At 42.9% G+C, this 14837-nt stretch overlaps 1 protein-coding gene across 2 annotated transcripts; it reads right to left on the bottom strand.

The window, feature by feature from the left end:
- Positions 1-5592: 5592 nt before the first annotated feature.
- On the bottom strand, positions 5593-14305 carry LOC310670270 (vomeronasal type-2 receptor 26-like). Of its 2 annotated transcripts, none has more exons than XM_083425339.1 (5): positions 14177-14305; positions 13346-14057; positions 10731-10958; positions 9185-9311; positions 5593-6573 (listed from the first exon to the last, which is right to left on the bottom strand). In XM_083425339.1, exons 1-5 carry the CDS (start codon positions 14281-14283, stop codon positions 5657-5659), a joined length of 2091 nt encoding a protein of 696 aa, XP_083281465.1. In that variant the 5' UTR covers positions 14284-14305; the 3' UTR covers positions 5593-5656. The 2 variants fall into 2 exon arrangements, with proteins under 2 accessions (XP_083281465.1, XP_083281466.1); XM_083425340.1 differs by having other exon boundaries at positions 13369-13551.
- Positions 14306-14837: the final 532 nt, after the last annotated feature.

Genomic DNA, 14837 nt, shown 5'->3' with positions numbered 1-14837 from the left:
TAAACTACAAGAATCAAGTTGCTAGTCGTCGGCCTTGTTCCTGATTGTTGTCTTGACTAAGAAATCTCAAGAGTTGCCTAAAAATGCTGCAGTGCTCTGCTATACTCTGCTAATCTGTGCAACAGGCAAAAGCACTTAAAAAGTTCACCAGGGGAAACCCAGCCAGCTGGGAGGGGTATAAATAATATATCATCATCATCATTATTCAATGACAACACCAGTCAGTGAAGCGACATATATTGTATGCCATAGGAGTTTGATTGATCGATTGAGTTTACTTCTGCACTGCTATTTTTCTAGAAAAAGAGGTGTCACCAGTCACCATGAACGCCTCCCTCATTCTCTTATAATGGCAATGGCACCCACTTGAGAGGAGCCATGACTGAGTTCCGGCAAGTTCCGGCTGATAAAAATGCCATGTTTATATGTCATTTTCCCACAATGAGCTGTGCCCAAAGCTGCTTACAGCCAACATTCAAAACATCAAAATACAAATATATACAAAATGCAGAGCATGCCAGCAAATTGAAAAACTGCCAAAAAACTGAAGGATTTTGAAGAGATAAGGGATTTATTAACTGATTGGCAACAATTTCATCAATTAAATGATAATTTCAAGGCAGATAAAAAGAGGGGTTTCAGTCATGAGACCTCAAGATTTAAAAAAGATTTGTTTGGGGGGGGGAATACTGTTAAAAATGTATGAATTGCTTTTGGAATGGCATACAAAGGATGAACAAGTTAAATCTGTAATGGTACACTGAGTAAGGGATTTGGGGACACAATATCCAACTTTCGGATTGGGAAAGGTTATGGAAAACTGATTTGAAATTCTCGGCATGTTGTACACTGAAATAAAACTGTATGAAAATGATGTACAGATGATATTTGACTCCCAGTAAGTTAGGAAAATTGTGTAAGAAAGGTACAAATATCTGTTGGAAATGTAAAGAAAAAGAAGGCACCTTTTTTCATATGTGGGGGTTTTGTGAGGTAATAAAGGCATTCTGGGAAATGATATAGTCCAACCCCTTGCTGTGCAATTTTTACATTTTTAAATTTTTGCTTTGTGTTTTTTAAAGCTGTGAACCAACCTGAGATCTTCAGGCGAAGGCTGGGCATACAAATTTAAGTAAAAGTAACGATGATTATGATGATATTTTGATTTAGGTATTTTGTGGTTTTTGTATATTCTGATTTTAACCTGTGAACCACCTTGAGACCTGCGAGCATAGGGCGGTATATTAATAATAATAATAATAATAATCAACTTTCTGCCAAAAGAGGGGATATTGTTCAGTATTAGGACTAGAAAAAGAGAGAGACCGGGGCACAATTGGGACATACAAAATCAGAACCAGCAGGAATTGCAACAAATCCACCACTGCCCCTTAATTAAAGGTAAAGGTACCCCTGACCGGTAGGTCCAGTCACGGACGACTCTGGGGTTGCGTGCTCATCTCACTCTATAGGCCAAGGGAGCCAGCGTTTGTCTGCAGACAGCTTCCGGGTCATGTGGCCAACATGACTATGCCGCTTCTGGCGAACCAGAGCAGCGCACGGAAACGCTGTTTACCTTCCCACTGGAGTGGTACCTATTTATCTACTTGCACTTTGATGGGCTTTCGAACTGCTACATTGGCAGGAGCTGCGACCAAGCAATGGGAGCTCACCTCGTCGCAGGGATTCGAACCGCCAACCTTCTGATTGGCAAGCCCTAGGTTCTGTGATTTAGACCACAGAGCCACCCGAGTCTCTGCCATTACTTATGCCCCTTAATTACTTACGGGTAATATCTCGTAGAGGGAGTTTTGGAGAACTTGATCGGGAGTAGAATGACATTGGTGGCAGATACAACCCCACTAATGATGTAGTCTGCTGCTCTGTAATAATTCAAGGGGTCTGTCTGGTTGTTTATGAAATTCAAGGGGCATTTTGCCGCCGGCATCTCACAGGTTGTCCGGGAAAAGAGTATCACCATCAGCACAATCTGGATATACCTGCCACAGCTGCCGCCTCTGGGGCTGCTCTCCATGCTCATGAGAAGCAGCCAAGACCCTCGGGCAAGGCTGAGACTGCAATGAATCACAGAGGGAGTCTAGTCATGGCTACAGGGCCACATAGGATGTCTCAACCTGACTCAGCCCCCTGCACCCCACCCCTTCCTAATTGTCACCCGAGGCTCTCGGTGGTGCAAGAGGTATTTATGCCGCAGGGTTGTTGCTGCAAGACGTTTCACCTCCTTGCTGTCAATTCTGATGTTTCTGTTATTGCTCTAAATTGTGGTCTTTGGGAATGCCCTTGAGCATTGGCAAGGCGATGGAAGATAAATCACTACAATTTTGATAACTAGCAGCCTCTGCAGCCGCCTGGACTTTCTGGGCGGGTTCAGTTGTGGAACGGGTTGGGGGGTAGGAATCCTGCCCCCCAGAGGGGCAGGCTGGACCTTTAACCAGGAAATCTTCCAAAATCATCCATCTTCCATCATTATTTCTATGAATTATTATCTTTTTTTTAATAAATATTTTATTGAGTTTTACATAAAAGATGAAATGACAAAAAAGCAAAAAACAACAGCCAAAACAGAAAAAATACATAATTACACGAACACAAAACGACAAAAAAATCAAAGAAAAAAACAAAACAAAAATAAAAACAGTTTTATCTTCATAATATTCCTTGCGTTAACTTATTTCTCCGACTTCCCCAGACCTCCCTTCCCTGTATTCCGTCATATATTCAAACAACAAATCCCTTCCCTCTGTCTTAATTAATTTTTATCTTAATTTGAATATCTTAATATAACTTAATCTTCTTGTATCTTAAAATATTAGATCTTTTAATTTTTAAACTTTTTACTAATAACCTTTTACATTCAATCTGATGTCATTTTAAAATTCATTAATCTTATAGTATTTCTGTAGATAATCTTTAAACTTCCTCCAATCTTCTTTCACCGTCTCTTCTCTTCTTCATCCATCTTCCATCATTATTTCTATGAATTATTATCCATGTCCCAGTGACATTACAAGAAAGGAATGGAATGAAACCTTCCCACTGGCAGAGTCCCTGCCTGCCCCAAATCACAGCCAAAGGTCTCAATGTGCAGTTGGCATTTCAGGCATGTGAAATGGAGTTGCGTCACGCTGCCTCATTTTTGATATTACTGTTATTTGTCTCCAAGTGAAGTTTTGACCAGAAGAAGAGTAACAAACAACTGTGATTTATTTACTTTTAATTATAATTAACAGCTCTGTACTTTCATGGATTCTCCGTGTGGCTCTAGGCGCAGCTGCAAAGTTGGAGGAAAACATGTTGGTGGAAACAAAGATTCTGAGAAGGGTCAGGGAGGGGAAAGGTGAGATTGGGCTGACCTTTAGTGGAGAACCACCATAAGATGATGGCGGTTGTGGTGGTGATTTTATTATGTGTCCCTACCTGTCTGACTGGGTTGCCGCAGCCACTCTGGGCGGCTTCCAGCATACAGTTGTACCTTGGAAGTCAAACGGAATCCATTCTGGAAGTCCGTTCGACTTCCAAAACATTCATAAACCAAAGCGCGGCTTCTGATTGGCTGCAGGAAACTCCTGCAGCCAACCAGAAGCTGGCGAAGCCCCATCGGATGTCGTAGAAATAACGGAGGATGACACAGGAGTTGGATGCATGTGAGTTGTGCAGGATCAAGCAAGCTAGCAAGCTCCAAGCAAGCTGCCGGCTAGCTCTGCCGTGGCTCCTTTTATTAGCAGTGCCAACTGTAGGGGGCCGTGCCCCCTTGCCCCCTAATAAGTTTCTTCTGGGGGGTCAGTCCCCTCAATATTTTCTCCCCCATCACCCACCCACCTACCTGACTTCCCACCTGCTTGCTTCCCTTGGTCTCAAGAGCGCTACCTTGCCACCATGATTAAGGGGGGGCGACGCCACACAACATGCACAAAGATGTGCTCATATCAAGCTTATGTTGCACACTCTGCTCTCGCTGTGAGCACATGTCGTCCAACCTGCTGACGTGTCACTCGAATGCTGCATGGGCTGCTCAATTAAGGTGAGCATGTCACATGGCATGTGCACACACATCCGCTGTGGATTTTGGGGGTGTTCTGGTCCCCTCCTTGAATTTTTTTGGGGGGCCTCAGCAAACACTTCCCCAAAACAATGACTTGGTATCTAAATACCAACTGACTGTTGTGGCGTTTGCCCGTTCTTTTGGAAATGTCTGTACAGGGGGAGAGAAAGGGTTAATAGGTAGACCAATAGAAAAGCCAGAGGCGGAGCCTACCTGGTTATAAAAGGGCTTAGCCCCAGGTTGAACTAGTTGGTTGGTTGGGAAAGGCAGTTGGGAAAGCAGTTGGCAGACAGTTGGAAACAGAGAGACAGGGCAGTTGGTTCTTTTGTGAGGGGAGGTAGAAGAGTTAGAGACAGGATAAAATAAGACTAAGAATATAAAGGGTAACAACGTTTTGAATGCAGTTAATTTGTGTTTGCTTTAAAAAGTCAATCCTTTATTAGGCATAGCAAACCACACATTATCAAACAAACACCGTATACAAATTGTGCAAAATACGAGCGCAGCATAACAAGTTTTGTCCCAGTCAGATCTTTAACTCCAGAGAAAATCAATTTGCATAAATAATACAATATAACACTACCGCATCACCGATCAACTAAGAACCACTAAATCTCTTTATAATGGCCCAATATTTGTGTTTGCAATAAACTACACAAGGGAAAGGAGAATGTTAGCCGCTTTGAGACTCCTTAGGGTAGTGATAAAGCGGGATATCAAATCCAAACTCTTCTTCTTCTCTTCTTCTTTGTTAACTTAAGAACCAAACTGTGACTAAGTGATTTACCGGAGAGCACCTTGCTGGTGGCAGCAGATTAGTGGTGTACGGGTCAATGGTCCGTGAGATGGCCAGGGGCTCCGTATGAACGCCACAACTGTTAACATGCAAAGTCATAAAACGTGTATCTTACAGATACCATTGGTTTTCCAATAGGGGCCATGTAGCACACAGTACACTCTTTTCCTTAACACCAGGGATGTCCAACAGGTCGATAGCGATCTACTGGTAGATCCCCGGGAGGTTTTGGTAGATTACGTTTGATCGCTGGGTCCCTTTTGGAGTGCCAGTGATTTGAAACCCTTAAAAACAGGGCTTTCCTCCTCCCTAAAAAAGGTCAACAACTTTGCCCTGAACCCCCCAAAAACAGGGGTAGATCACTGCCAGTTTTTAATTCTGTAACTGGATTGCAGTCTCCTGGGAGTTGGCCACTCCTCTTTACACCAATCCTCATCATGCCCTGATTTCTGGAAAGAATTGCATTTTGTGAAATAGTTTCTACGTTCACATTTTACTTCTTTATCAGAGGCCAACTATGAATGTCTACTTAGATAAGCGAGACATCTGCAACATACCACACAGTTTTTTGGCATATTTGATACCTACAAAATATTAAAACAATAGAACCTGTGGGCATTCCATGGTCACCATAGCCTCATCTTCATTGGCCATGACCTATAGCCTTTGGTGGGACATTAGTAAAGGGAAGAGAAAATATTTAAAATAGCAGTTCATAATAACCACTCATAAGTGAAAAGGCTTTTTTTATTACTTCTTTACTGACCACAGGTGTGTAAGATGGGGAAATAAATCTACTAAGAATCAGATGCCATCTTTAGTTTTGTTGTCAGATTATCCTTTATATTCAAGTTAGGCCTGAGTATAATAATGTAGCACTTAGGAATGAAGATGCAGCCCAGGAGCCCAGCACTGGAGGCCAACATAGAGAAGACCTGCACGGCTACCATGTATTTCCCCTTGGTGCTCAGGTAAGTAGGCACAAAGGACACCCAAACATTGCAGAAGACCAACATGCTGAAGGTGATCAGCTTGGCTTCATTGAAGGCCCCAGGAAGTTTCCTAGCCAGGAAAGCCACCGTGAAGCAGATGGCAGCCAGAAAACCCATATAGCCAAGGGCAGTATAAAACATGGCAACAGACCCTTCATTGCATTGCAAGATGATCTCTCCAGGCTGAGAGTTCATGTCGGAATCTGGGAATGGGGGAAAGAACCCCAGCCAGATAGTGCTGATGAGAACTTGGACACTGGAACAGGAAATGACGATAGAGTTGGCCAAACTCTTCCCCAGCCATCTCCTCACTCTGTTCCCTGGCTTTGTGGCCAGGAAGGCCAGCACCACAGTGATGGTTTTTGCCAAGACGGAAGAGATGGCAACAGAGAAGATGATGCTGAAGGCCATTTGTTGAAAGAGGCAGGTCTCTTTCCTTGGCCGGCCGATGAAGAGGAAGGAGGTTAAATAGGAGAGAAGGAGAGAGACAAGGAGGATGTAGGAGAGGTCCCTGTTATTGGCTTTGACTATGGGAGTTTCCTTGTATTTAATGAAAACTCCTAACACAAAGAAGGTGGTTAAGCACAAGAATAGGGCAGAGGAAGTCAGGATTATTCCCAAGGGTTTTTCGTAGGCCAGGAAGTTGATAATTTTGGGAACACATTTATCTTGATTCTTGTTTGGATGCTGGTCTTCTGGACATTTGGTGCAATGCTTTGCATCTGAAAAGAAGAACAATGACTTCAGCATCATTCATATGTGCACAATTACTGTTACATTCCACAGAAGACATGTTTTGTTGTGAAAATTTACATTCCAACTACATTTGAAAAATAGGCTGATAGCCTGTTCCAGTCACTGTAAGGCAGATTAATATTTTAATTTAATTGCAAAGGGCTAGTGGATACATCAAAATGGCAACCAATCACATGTAAAACACTTGGGGAAGTGGTAATGGAGATGATACAAAAAATGACATTATGGTGGCTGGGATTTCTGGATCCTTAAACACCCACCAAAACAAGAGTCAGCAAAAACAAGACCTGGAGCTGACTGTGGCTCAGATCATCAGCTTCTTATAGCAAAATTCAAGCTTAAACTGAAGAAAGTAGGAAAAACCACTGGGCCGGTAAGATACAATCTAAACCAAATCCCTTATGAATACACAGTGGAAGTGAGGAACAGGTTTAAGGATTTAGAATTGCTGGACAGAGTGCCTGAAGAACTATGGATGGAGGCTCGAGACATTATACAGGAGGCAGCAACGAAAACCATCCCAATGAAAAAGAAATGCAAGAAAGCAAAGTGGCTGTCCAATGAGGCCTTACAAATAGCGGGGGAGAGAAGGCAAGCAAAATGTGAGGGAGATAGTGAAAGATACAGGAAATTGAATGCAGAATTCCAAAAAATAGCAAGGAGAGACAAGAAGGCCTTCTTAAATGAGCAATGCAAAGAAATAGAGGAAAACAACAGAATGGGAAGAACCAGAGATCTGTTCAAGAAAATTGGAGATATGAAAGGAACATTTCGTTCAAAGATTACCATAATAAAGGACAAAAGTGGTAAGGACCTAACAGAAGCAGAAGACATCAAGAAGAGGTGGCAAGAATACACAGAGGAATTATATCAGAAAGATATGGATGTCTCGTACACCCCAGGTAGTGTGGTTGCTGACCTTGAGCCAGACATCCTGGAGAGTGAAGTCAAATGGGCCTTAGAAAGCATTGCAAATAACAAGGCCAGTGGAAGTGATGGCATTCCAGCTGAACTATTTAAAATTTTAAAAGATGATGCTGTTAAGGTGCTACACTCAATATGCCAGCAAGTTTGGAAAACTCAGCAGTGGCCAGAGGATTGGAGGAGGTCAGTCTACATCCCAATCCCAAAGAAGGGCAGTGCTAAAGAATGCTCCAACTACCGCACAATTGCACTCATTTCACACGCTAGCAAGGTTATGCTTAAAATTCTTCAAGGAAGGCTCAAGCAGTATGTGGACCGAGAACTCCCAGAAGTGCAAGCTGGATTTAGAAGAGGCAGAGGAACCAGAGACCAAATTGCAAACATGTGCTGGATTATGGAGAAAGCTAGAGAGTTCCAGAAAGACATCTACTTCTGCTTCATTGACTATGCAAAAGCCTTTGACTGTGTCGATCATAGCAAACTATGGCAAGTTCTCAAAGAAATGGGAGTGCCTGATCACCTCATCTGTCTCCTGAGAAATCTCTATGTGGGACAAGAAGCTACAGTTAGAACTGGATATGGAACAACTGATTGGTTCAAAATTGGGAAAGGAGTACGACAAGGCTCTATTTTGTCTCCCTGCTTATTTAACTTATATGCAGAATTCATCATGCGAAAGGCTGGGCTGGATGAATCCCTAGCCGGAATTAAGATTGCTGGAAGAAATATCAACAACCTCAGATATGCAGATGACACAACCTTGATGGCAGAAAGTGAGGAGGAATTAAAAAACCTTTTATTGAGGGTGAAAAAGGAGAGCGCAAAATATGGTCTGAAGCTCAACATCAAAAAAACGAAGATCATGGCCACTGGTCCCATCAGCTCCTGGCAAATAGAAGGGGAGGAAATGGAGGCAGTGAGAGATTTTACTTTCTTGGGCTCCATGATCACTGCAGATGGTGACAGCAGCCACGAAATTAAGAGACGCCTTCTTCTTGGGAGGAAAGCAATGGCAAACCTAGACAGCATTTTAAAAAGTAGAGACATCACCTTGCCAACAAAGGTCCGTATAGTAAAAGCTATGGTTTTCCCAGTAGTGATGTATGGAAGTGAGAGCTGGACCATCAAGAAGGCTGATCGCCGAAGAATTGACGCTTTTGAATTATGGTGCTGGAGGAGACTCTCAAGAGTCCCATGGACTGCAAGAAGATCAAATGCATCCATTCTTAAGGAAATCAGCCCTGAGTGCTCACTGGAAGGACAGATCGTGAAGCTGAGGCTCCAATACTTTGGCCACCTCATGAGAAGAGAAGACTCACTGGAAAAGACCCTGATGTTGGGAAAGATGGAGGGCACAAGGAGAAGGGGACAACAGAGGATGAGATGGTTAGACAGTGTTCTCGAAGCTACAAACATGAATCTGACCAAACTGCGGGTGGCAGTGGAAGACAGGAGTGCCTGGCGTGCTCTGGTCCATGGGGTCACGAAGAGTCGGACACGACTGAACGACTAAACAACAACAACAACAAAACACCCACCAGTTCACACATAAGGCCATTTCTTTCAACTCCACAAAAGTCTAATTAATCCAAAAATATTTAAATATAATTTACCCATTCCTTAAAGGCTGCCCTTTCCTGTGTAGACACTTACCTTCTTGGGTAGAGATTGTCCCTTCCTTGCAGGGAGCGCAATCATAGCAGCAAAGCTGCTCTCCTTCCCGGATCACCTTGACAGACCCAGGCTGACAGCTCTTGCTACATCTGGAATGAGGCACCATCTACTCATAGACAAAGGATCGATAGTGAGGGCTATTGCTATCTATGCAAAGTCACTGGAAGTAATAGGAAGGGAAAGTAAGGGGATTGTGGGAGGTATTTTCATCAGGACTGTGGTATCATAAGCAGTTTAGACCTTGATTTTGGCTAATTATATGTACAAAAATGCAGTTTAGTGACTTCTCTGCAAGAGGCTGGTTCATTCAGTTTGCTGTTCTCAGCCTAACCTGCTCCATGGTATTCTGAATCTCCTGACCTCATGGATCCACTATGAGAGCAGATCTTACTCGATCCCTGCCTCGTCTCTGTATTTGTTATTTCCTTCATGTTTGTTAGGAATCTTAAGTAAAACTTAAGGTATTAGAAGATATCTGAAAAATCCATGTTGCTGATATGGAAGCCACACTTTTGCAAAGCTCAAGGGTGACCTTCAAAGGGGTATCCGTGAGACCCTGTTTCTCTCCAGCCTGTAAGCAGGAAAGAAACCCAGTCTGTGTTCTAAACTGAAGCAGATTAACAGTCAAAGAATTTACGATCAGGTTCCTTCTTGAGCATTACCTTTACTGGTCTATTGTATACTTATTTAATAATAAGAATAATTTTATTATTTGTACCCTGTCCATCTGACTGGGATGCCCCAGCCACTCTAGGCAGCTTCCGGCATATGTAAAAACATAATAAAACACTAAACATTAAAAACTTCCCTATACAGTAGAACCTCTACTTACAACTGCATCAGGTTACAAACGCTTCAGGTTACAAACTCTGCCAACCTGGAGGAGTTACCTCGAGTTGAGAACTTTACCCCAGGATAAGAACGGAAATCGTGTGCCAGAGGCGCAGCAGCAGCAAGAGACCCCATTAGTGAAAGAACGCCTCTAGTTAAGAACAGTTTCAGGTTAAGAACGGACCTCCAGAATTAATTAAGTTTGTAACCAGAGGTACCACTGTACGGGGCTGCCATCAAGACCAGTGGGCTTACTTCTGAACACAGCTGCATAGGGAAATCTACTCTGATGTAACCATGGTAAAAAAATGAAGTCAGGCCATTTTTATTCCAGATTTGTTGATCCAGAATTCTTTCATGTTTTGCTCTGCCCACCTTCAGTATTGATTCCACCCTCAGCCCTGCCTGCAGCTTCCTTGAGAGATTCATCCTTCATTTCCTTCTGAGGGAATGTGACCCTTTGGAGAAAAAATGGTTGCCTGCCCATGATTTAACATGTAGCTCAAAACAGAGGAGCTCTGATTTGGAATTGCCATGGTTTTTAGAGAATGAGTGAATATGGAAGAACCTTTCCTGAGTATTTTCAAAGCAATGATAGCTTTCTTTTTTCGAGGTCTAATCAACAATACCAGAAGTATTGTTAGAACTTAACAGATGATCAATAGAATAACATTAATTGAATGGCTCAACCCACCTTGTTAAACCAAGGAGGCCACACAATGGCATCCTGGTCAATGGTGACTTGTACGCCTTGGGATCCCCGTTTCTCCACACGCCCAACTTTCCCTTCATGAAGGGAGTTATTGGGAAGAATCACAAAGTTCACAATATCAAAGTCAGCTGCCAGTTGCCCATTCTCATCCAAATAAACTCCGTCCACAGAAGTATTATAAAATCTGACGTTTCTCAGGAAAGGGTGAAGCTAGAAGGACAGAGAAAATCCTGGCATTTATCGAAGTTGGTTCTTTCCTTTTCTTTCTTTTTTGTTTGAATAAACTTTATTAGAATTTTAAAGAGAGATACAAAGATTATTATCAAATATCACTTGATCCAAACTAAAATGTTAATGTAGCTAAAAAGACAGATCCAGACAAAAAGGAGGGGGGGGAGAAAAAGAAAGAAAGAAAGAAAGAAAGAAAGAGAGAAAGAAAGAGAGAGAGAGAGGGGGGGGTAGATAGAAAAAGGATTAAAATAGACTCATGCTCTAAGAATCATGGCTGTTGTTGAAAATAACTTTTGTAAAAAACCCAGATGCCTTTTTATAAGTTATTTTAAGCCAAGATATACCGAAAGAAAAGAGGACTATTTTCATGTATGCGAGAATGTTGATTGCACAAAACTGGAGGACTGGAGAAATACCAACTAAAGAACAAGAGGAGTTGATGAACTATGCAGAACTGGCAAAAATGACAGACAGATTAAGAGAAAAAGACAACAGTGACTTTGGGAATTTATATTATACTTGCAGAAACAAAGAAAGTCTATAGACTTGATGGCAGGATTTAAATAAACATTCACACTATTAGTGTTAGAAAATGTGTAGAAGATAGAGAAATAATATGGTGTATTCATTGTTATTTTTATGTTTTTAGGTTTGATATTATTGTATAAATATGTTATTAGTAACTTTTTCTTTTAGTAAAGGGTAAAGGTACCCCTGCTCGTACGGGCCAGTCTTGACAGACTCTAGGGTTGTGCGCCCATCTCACTCAAAGAGGCCGGGGGCCAGCGCTGTCCGGAGACACTTCTGGGTCACGTGGCCAGCGTGACATCGCTGCTCTGGCGAGCCAGAGCCGCACACGGAACGCCGTTTACCTTCCCGCTATTAAGCGGTCCCTATTTATCTACTTGCCCCCGGGAGTGCTTTCGAACTGCTAGGTTGGCAGGCGCTGGGACCGAGCAACGGGAGCGCACCCCGCAGCGGGGATTCGAACCGCCGACCTTTCGATCGGCAAGCCCTAGGCACTGAGGCTTTTACCCACAGTGCCACCCGCGTCCCAACTTTTTCTTTTAGGAGGCAGCAAAGTGGGTGAAAGGAGAACCAAACCAGAAGCGGAAGTTGGGGGAAGCCTAGGAGGGGAGGGAGGAAGGAATGCACAGCAAATGTTATCAATATGAGATGTGTGTAATGGATGAAAAAGAAAAATGATTAAAAAAAAAATAAGACTCATGGCTGTTGCACATGGCTTAGGGTCATAGAATCACAGAGCTGAAAGACCCTGAAGATCATCTGGCACCAGCCCTCTGAAATACAGGTATATACAGCTGTCCCTTACGGGGATTGAACCTGCAACCTTGGTGTTATCAGCACCATAGTGGCCACACAAGTTTTTTTTTTTTTTTAAGTGGCCCCAATTTACTTGAGGTCTTGGAAAATGGGGCCCTCTTTCAAGCAGTGGAATCTAGTGGAACGGACTCCTTTGGAAAGTGGTGGAGTCTCCTTCCTTGGATGTTTTTAAACAGAGGTTGGATAGCCATCTGTCATAGATGCTTTAGTTGAGATTCCTGCATTACAGGGAAATGTAGGAAGATGACTCCCAGGGGTCCCTTCTAGCACTACAATTCTATGATTCTAGGTTTCTGTGATAAATAGGCACCAGTAGAAGCTCACATGTTGCAGCCGAGGAGGAGTCGGAGGAATCAATGTGACTTCAGAATAGGTAAAATGTTGCCTCAGTTCTCCTCTAATTCTGAAAGCACCTCAGAGACTGGCTCCAAGATAGTAAGCTGCCTTATACATAAGGAATCTCTTTTCTTAAAACTTGTAGACATTGGTGTGAGTCCTACCCTTCAGAACAGGAGAAAACGAGCTTGTTCCTTCTTCCATGTGACAGCCCTTAAGATATTTGAAGATGGCTCTCATATCTCCTCTCAGTCTCCTCTTTTCCAGGCTAAACATACCCAGTTTCTTCAAGAATTCCTCTACTGCTAATAAGCCCCATGTCCCCAATCTTATATTTGTTCATCTGGTTCTTCCTGCCTAAGTGCAGAACCTTACATTTGTCCCTATAGAAATTCATTTTGTTAGCTTGGGCCCAGTTCTCCAATCTGTTAAGGGCATTTTGATTTCTGATTCTGACTTCTGTGGCATTAGCTACCCTCCCAGTTTGGTATCATCAGCAAATTGGATGAGCACCCCCTCAATTCCTTCATGCAAGTCGTTTCTTAAGACGTTGAACAACAACATTGTTCTTGGAGACCCCAAGGATTGGATCTGTTATATAAGTAAAATAACAATTGCAGAGTGGAAGTGATTGTCAATTCAAGTGGAACCATATACAGCCACGTCACTAGAATAAAAAGGAATACCTGTGATGACTGGATTCTTTCACCTTCCGATCTCTTTCTGCCCACCATCTCCACCCACTTGGCTCTGGATGAGTCTGCAGCATTTAAGGCACGTGCCAGAGATCGGACAGTGTTGTAAATGCTGTAAGTGTCTTGAAAAAGGCTTCTTTCCAGGACATTTTGAGGGTAGCTCTTCAGGTTCTCCTTCGCAATGCATCGGTTCTGGCCTTTCACAGATAACACATGCTTTGAATATAAGCAATGATATCCATTTTCCCATATCGTATTCATATCGAGATTACCATGATATATAACTGGCAGGTTATGCTTCGATTTTTTTTTGGTCTGGATAAATAATGATAAATAACCATAGATGTGCTTGTTCATAAGCATTGTGGGAGATAGGTTGGAGTTGAAGTACGTCAAAGCTATTGTGATCCAAATTTTCCCTGTAATTGGAGTCAGGGTTGCACCCACCACGTCAATTGTTGTTAATACATCTACCAAAGACAGAGACTCCCCATAGTACAGAAATACATGGATTCTCCTGTCCATGGAAAACAAAATCTTGTGCAGGATCTTGTCAAGTAAATCGGGCACAATGAAATCCTCTCGTGAGATTTTTTGTGAGAAGGCAACACAGACACTGCTCCTAATGAGAACGGGGGTCAAGGTGCTCAGAAACCTTTCTCCATTGTCCGTGTCAGGAGCAATGAGCCCGATCCACGTCCACCTGAAATGCAGGAGTAGACGAACAATCCCTTGGCTTGGGGGTTCTTCATTTGGGATCACCCGGTAGATGAAAGGGAACTGTGCTTTGCCAAGAGCATGATTAACGGAAATGTAACTTACCTAGTAAGGAAAGGAGAGATTGAAGGGTTTCTGTTGCTCTCAGGGCAAGCGCTGATATTATCAATCAACTGGGAATACTGCTCAGGAAGGGTCATGATCCTGCACATTTCTCTGTGTGCACGGGGTGCTCCTAAGCAGCTTTTTAATAGATATTTCACATCTTCCGTGTGAGGTCAGTTCTATAGATTTCTTTTCCTGCCCTATATTTATCAGCCTTCAGCATAAGGCCCTACTGCCTGCACTCATTTCACTTTCTGCTTCGCACCTGAGCACTGTGGAGAAACTACCTGGTGCATTGCATTTATATATGCCATTTTGAACTGTGATGATATCTCACAGAGCGATTGGTACTCACAATGGAAAAGGGCTCCATTGGCAATGAGAGAAAGCACCACACTTTTCTGGGTATTTGGAGCAGCTCTGAAGCAGGGATCACAACACTGATAGGTGATTTCGCAAGGGGAAAGTGTAAATGTGCCATCCCTCTACTTCTGCCAAATCAAAAAGGAAGGAAGGAAGGAAGGAAGGAAGGAGAGAGAGGAGAGAGAGGAGAGGAGAGGAGAGGAGAGGAGAGGAGAGGGAAAAGGAAAGGAAAAAGGAAAGGAAAAAGGAAAGGAAAGGAATAGATGCAGCTGGAAGAAGGCAGTAAAGATATAACCTT

The sequence above is a fragment of the Podarcis tiliguerta genome, assembly GCF_965153285.1.
Source record: "Podarcis tiliguerta genome assembly, chromosome: 2".
In the NCBI taxonomy this organism is placed as follows: Eukaryota; Metazoa; Chordata; class Lepidosauria; order Squamata; family Lacertidae; genus Podarcis; species Podarcis tiliguerta.
This window is presented reverse-complemented; position numbering and strand designations above follow the sequence as displayed.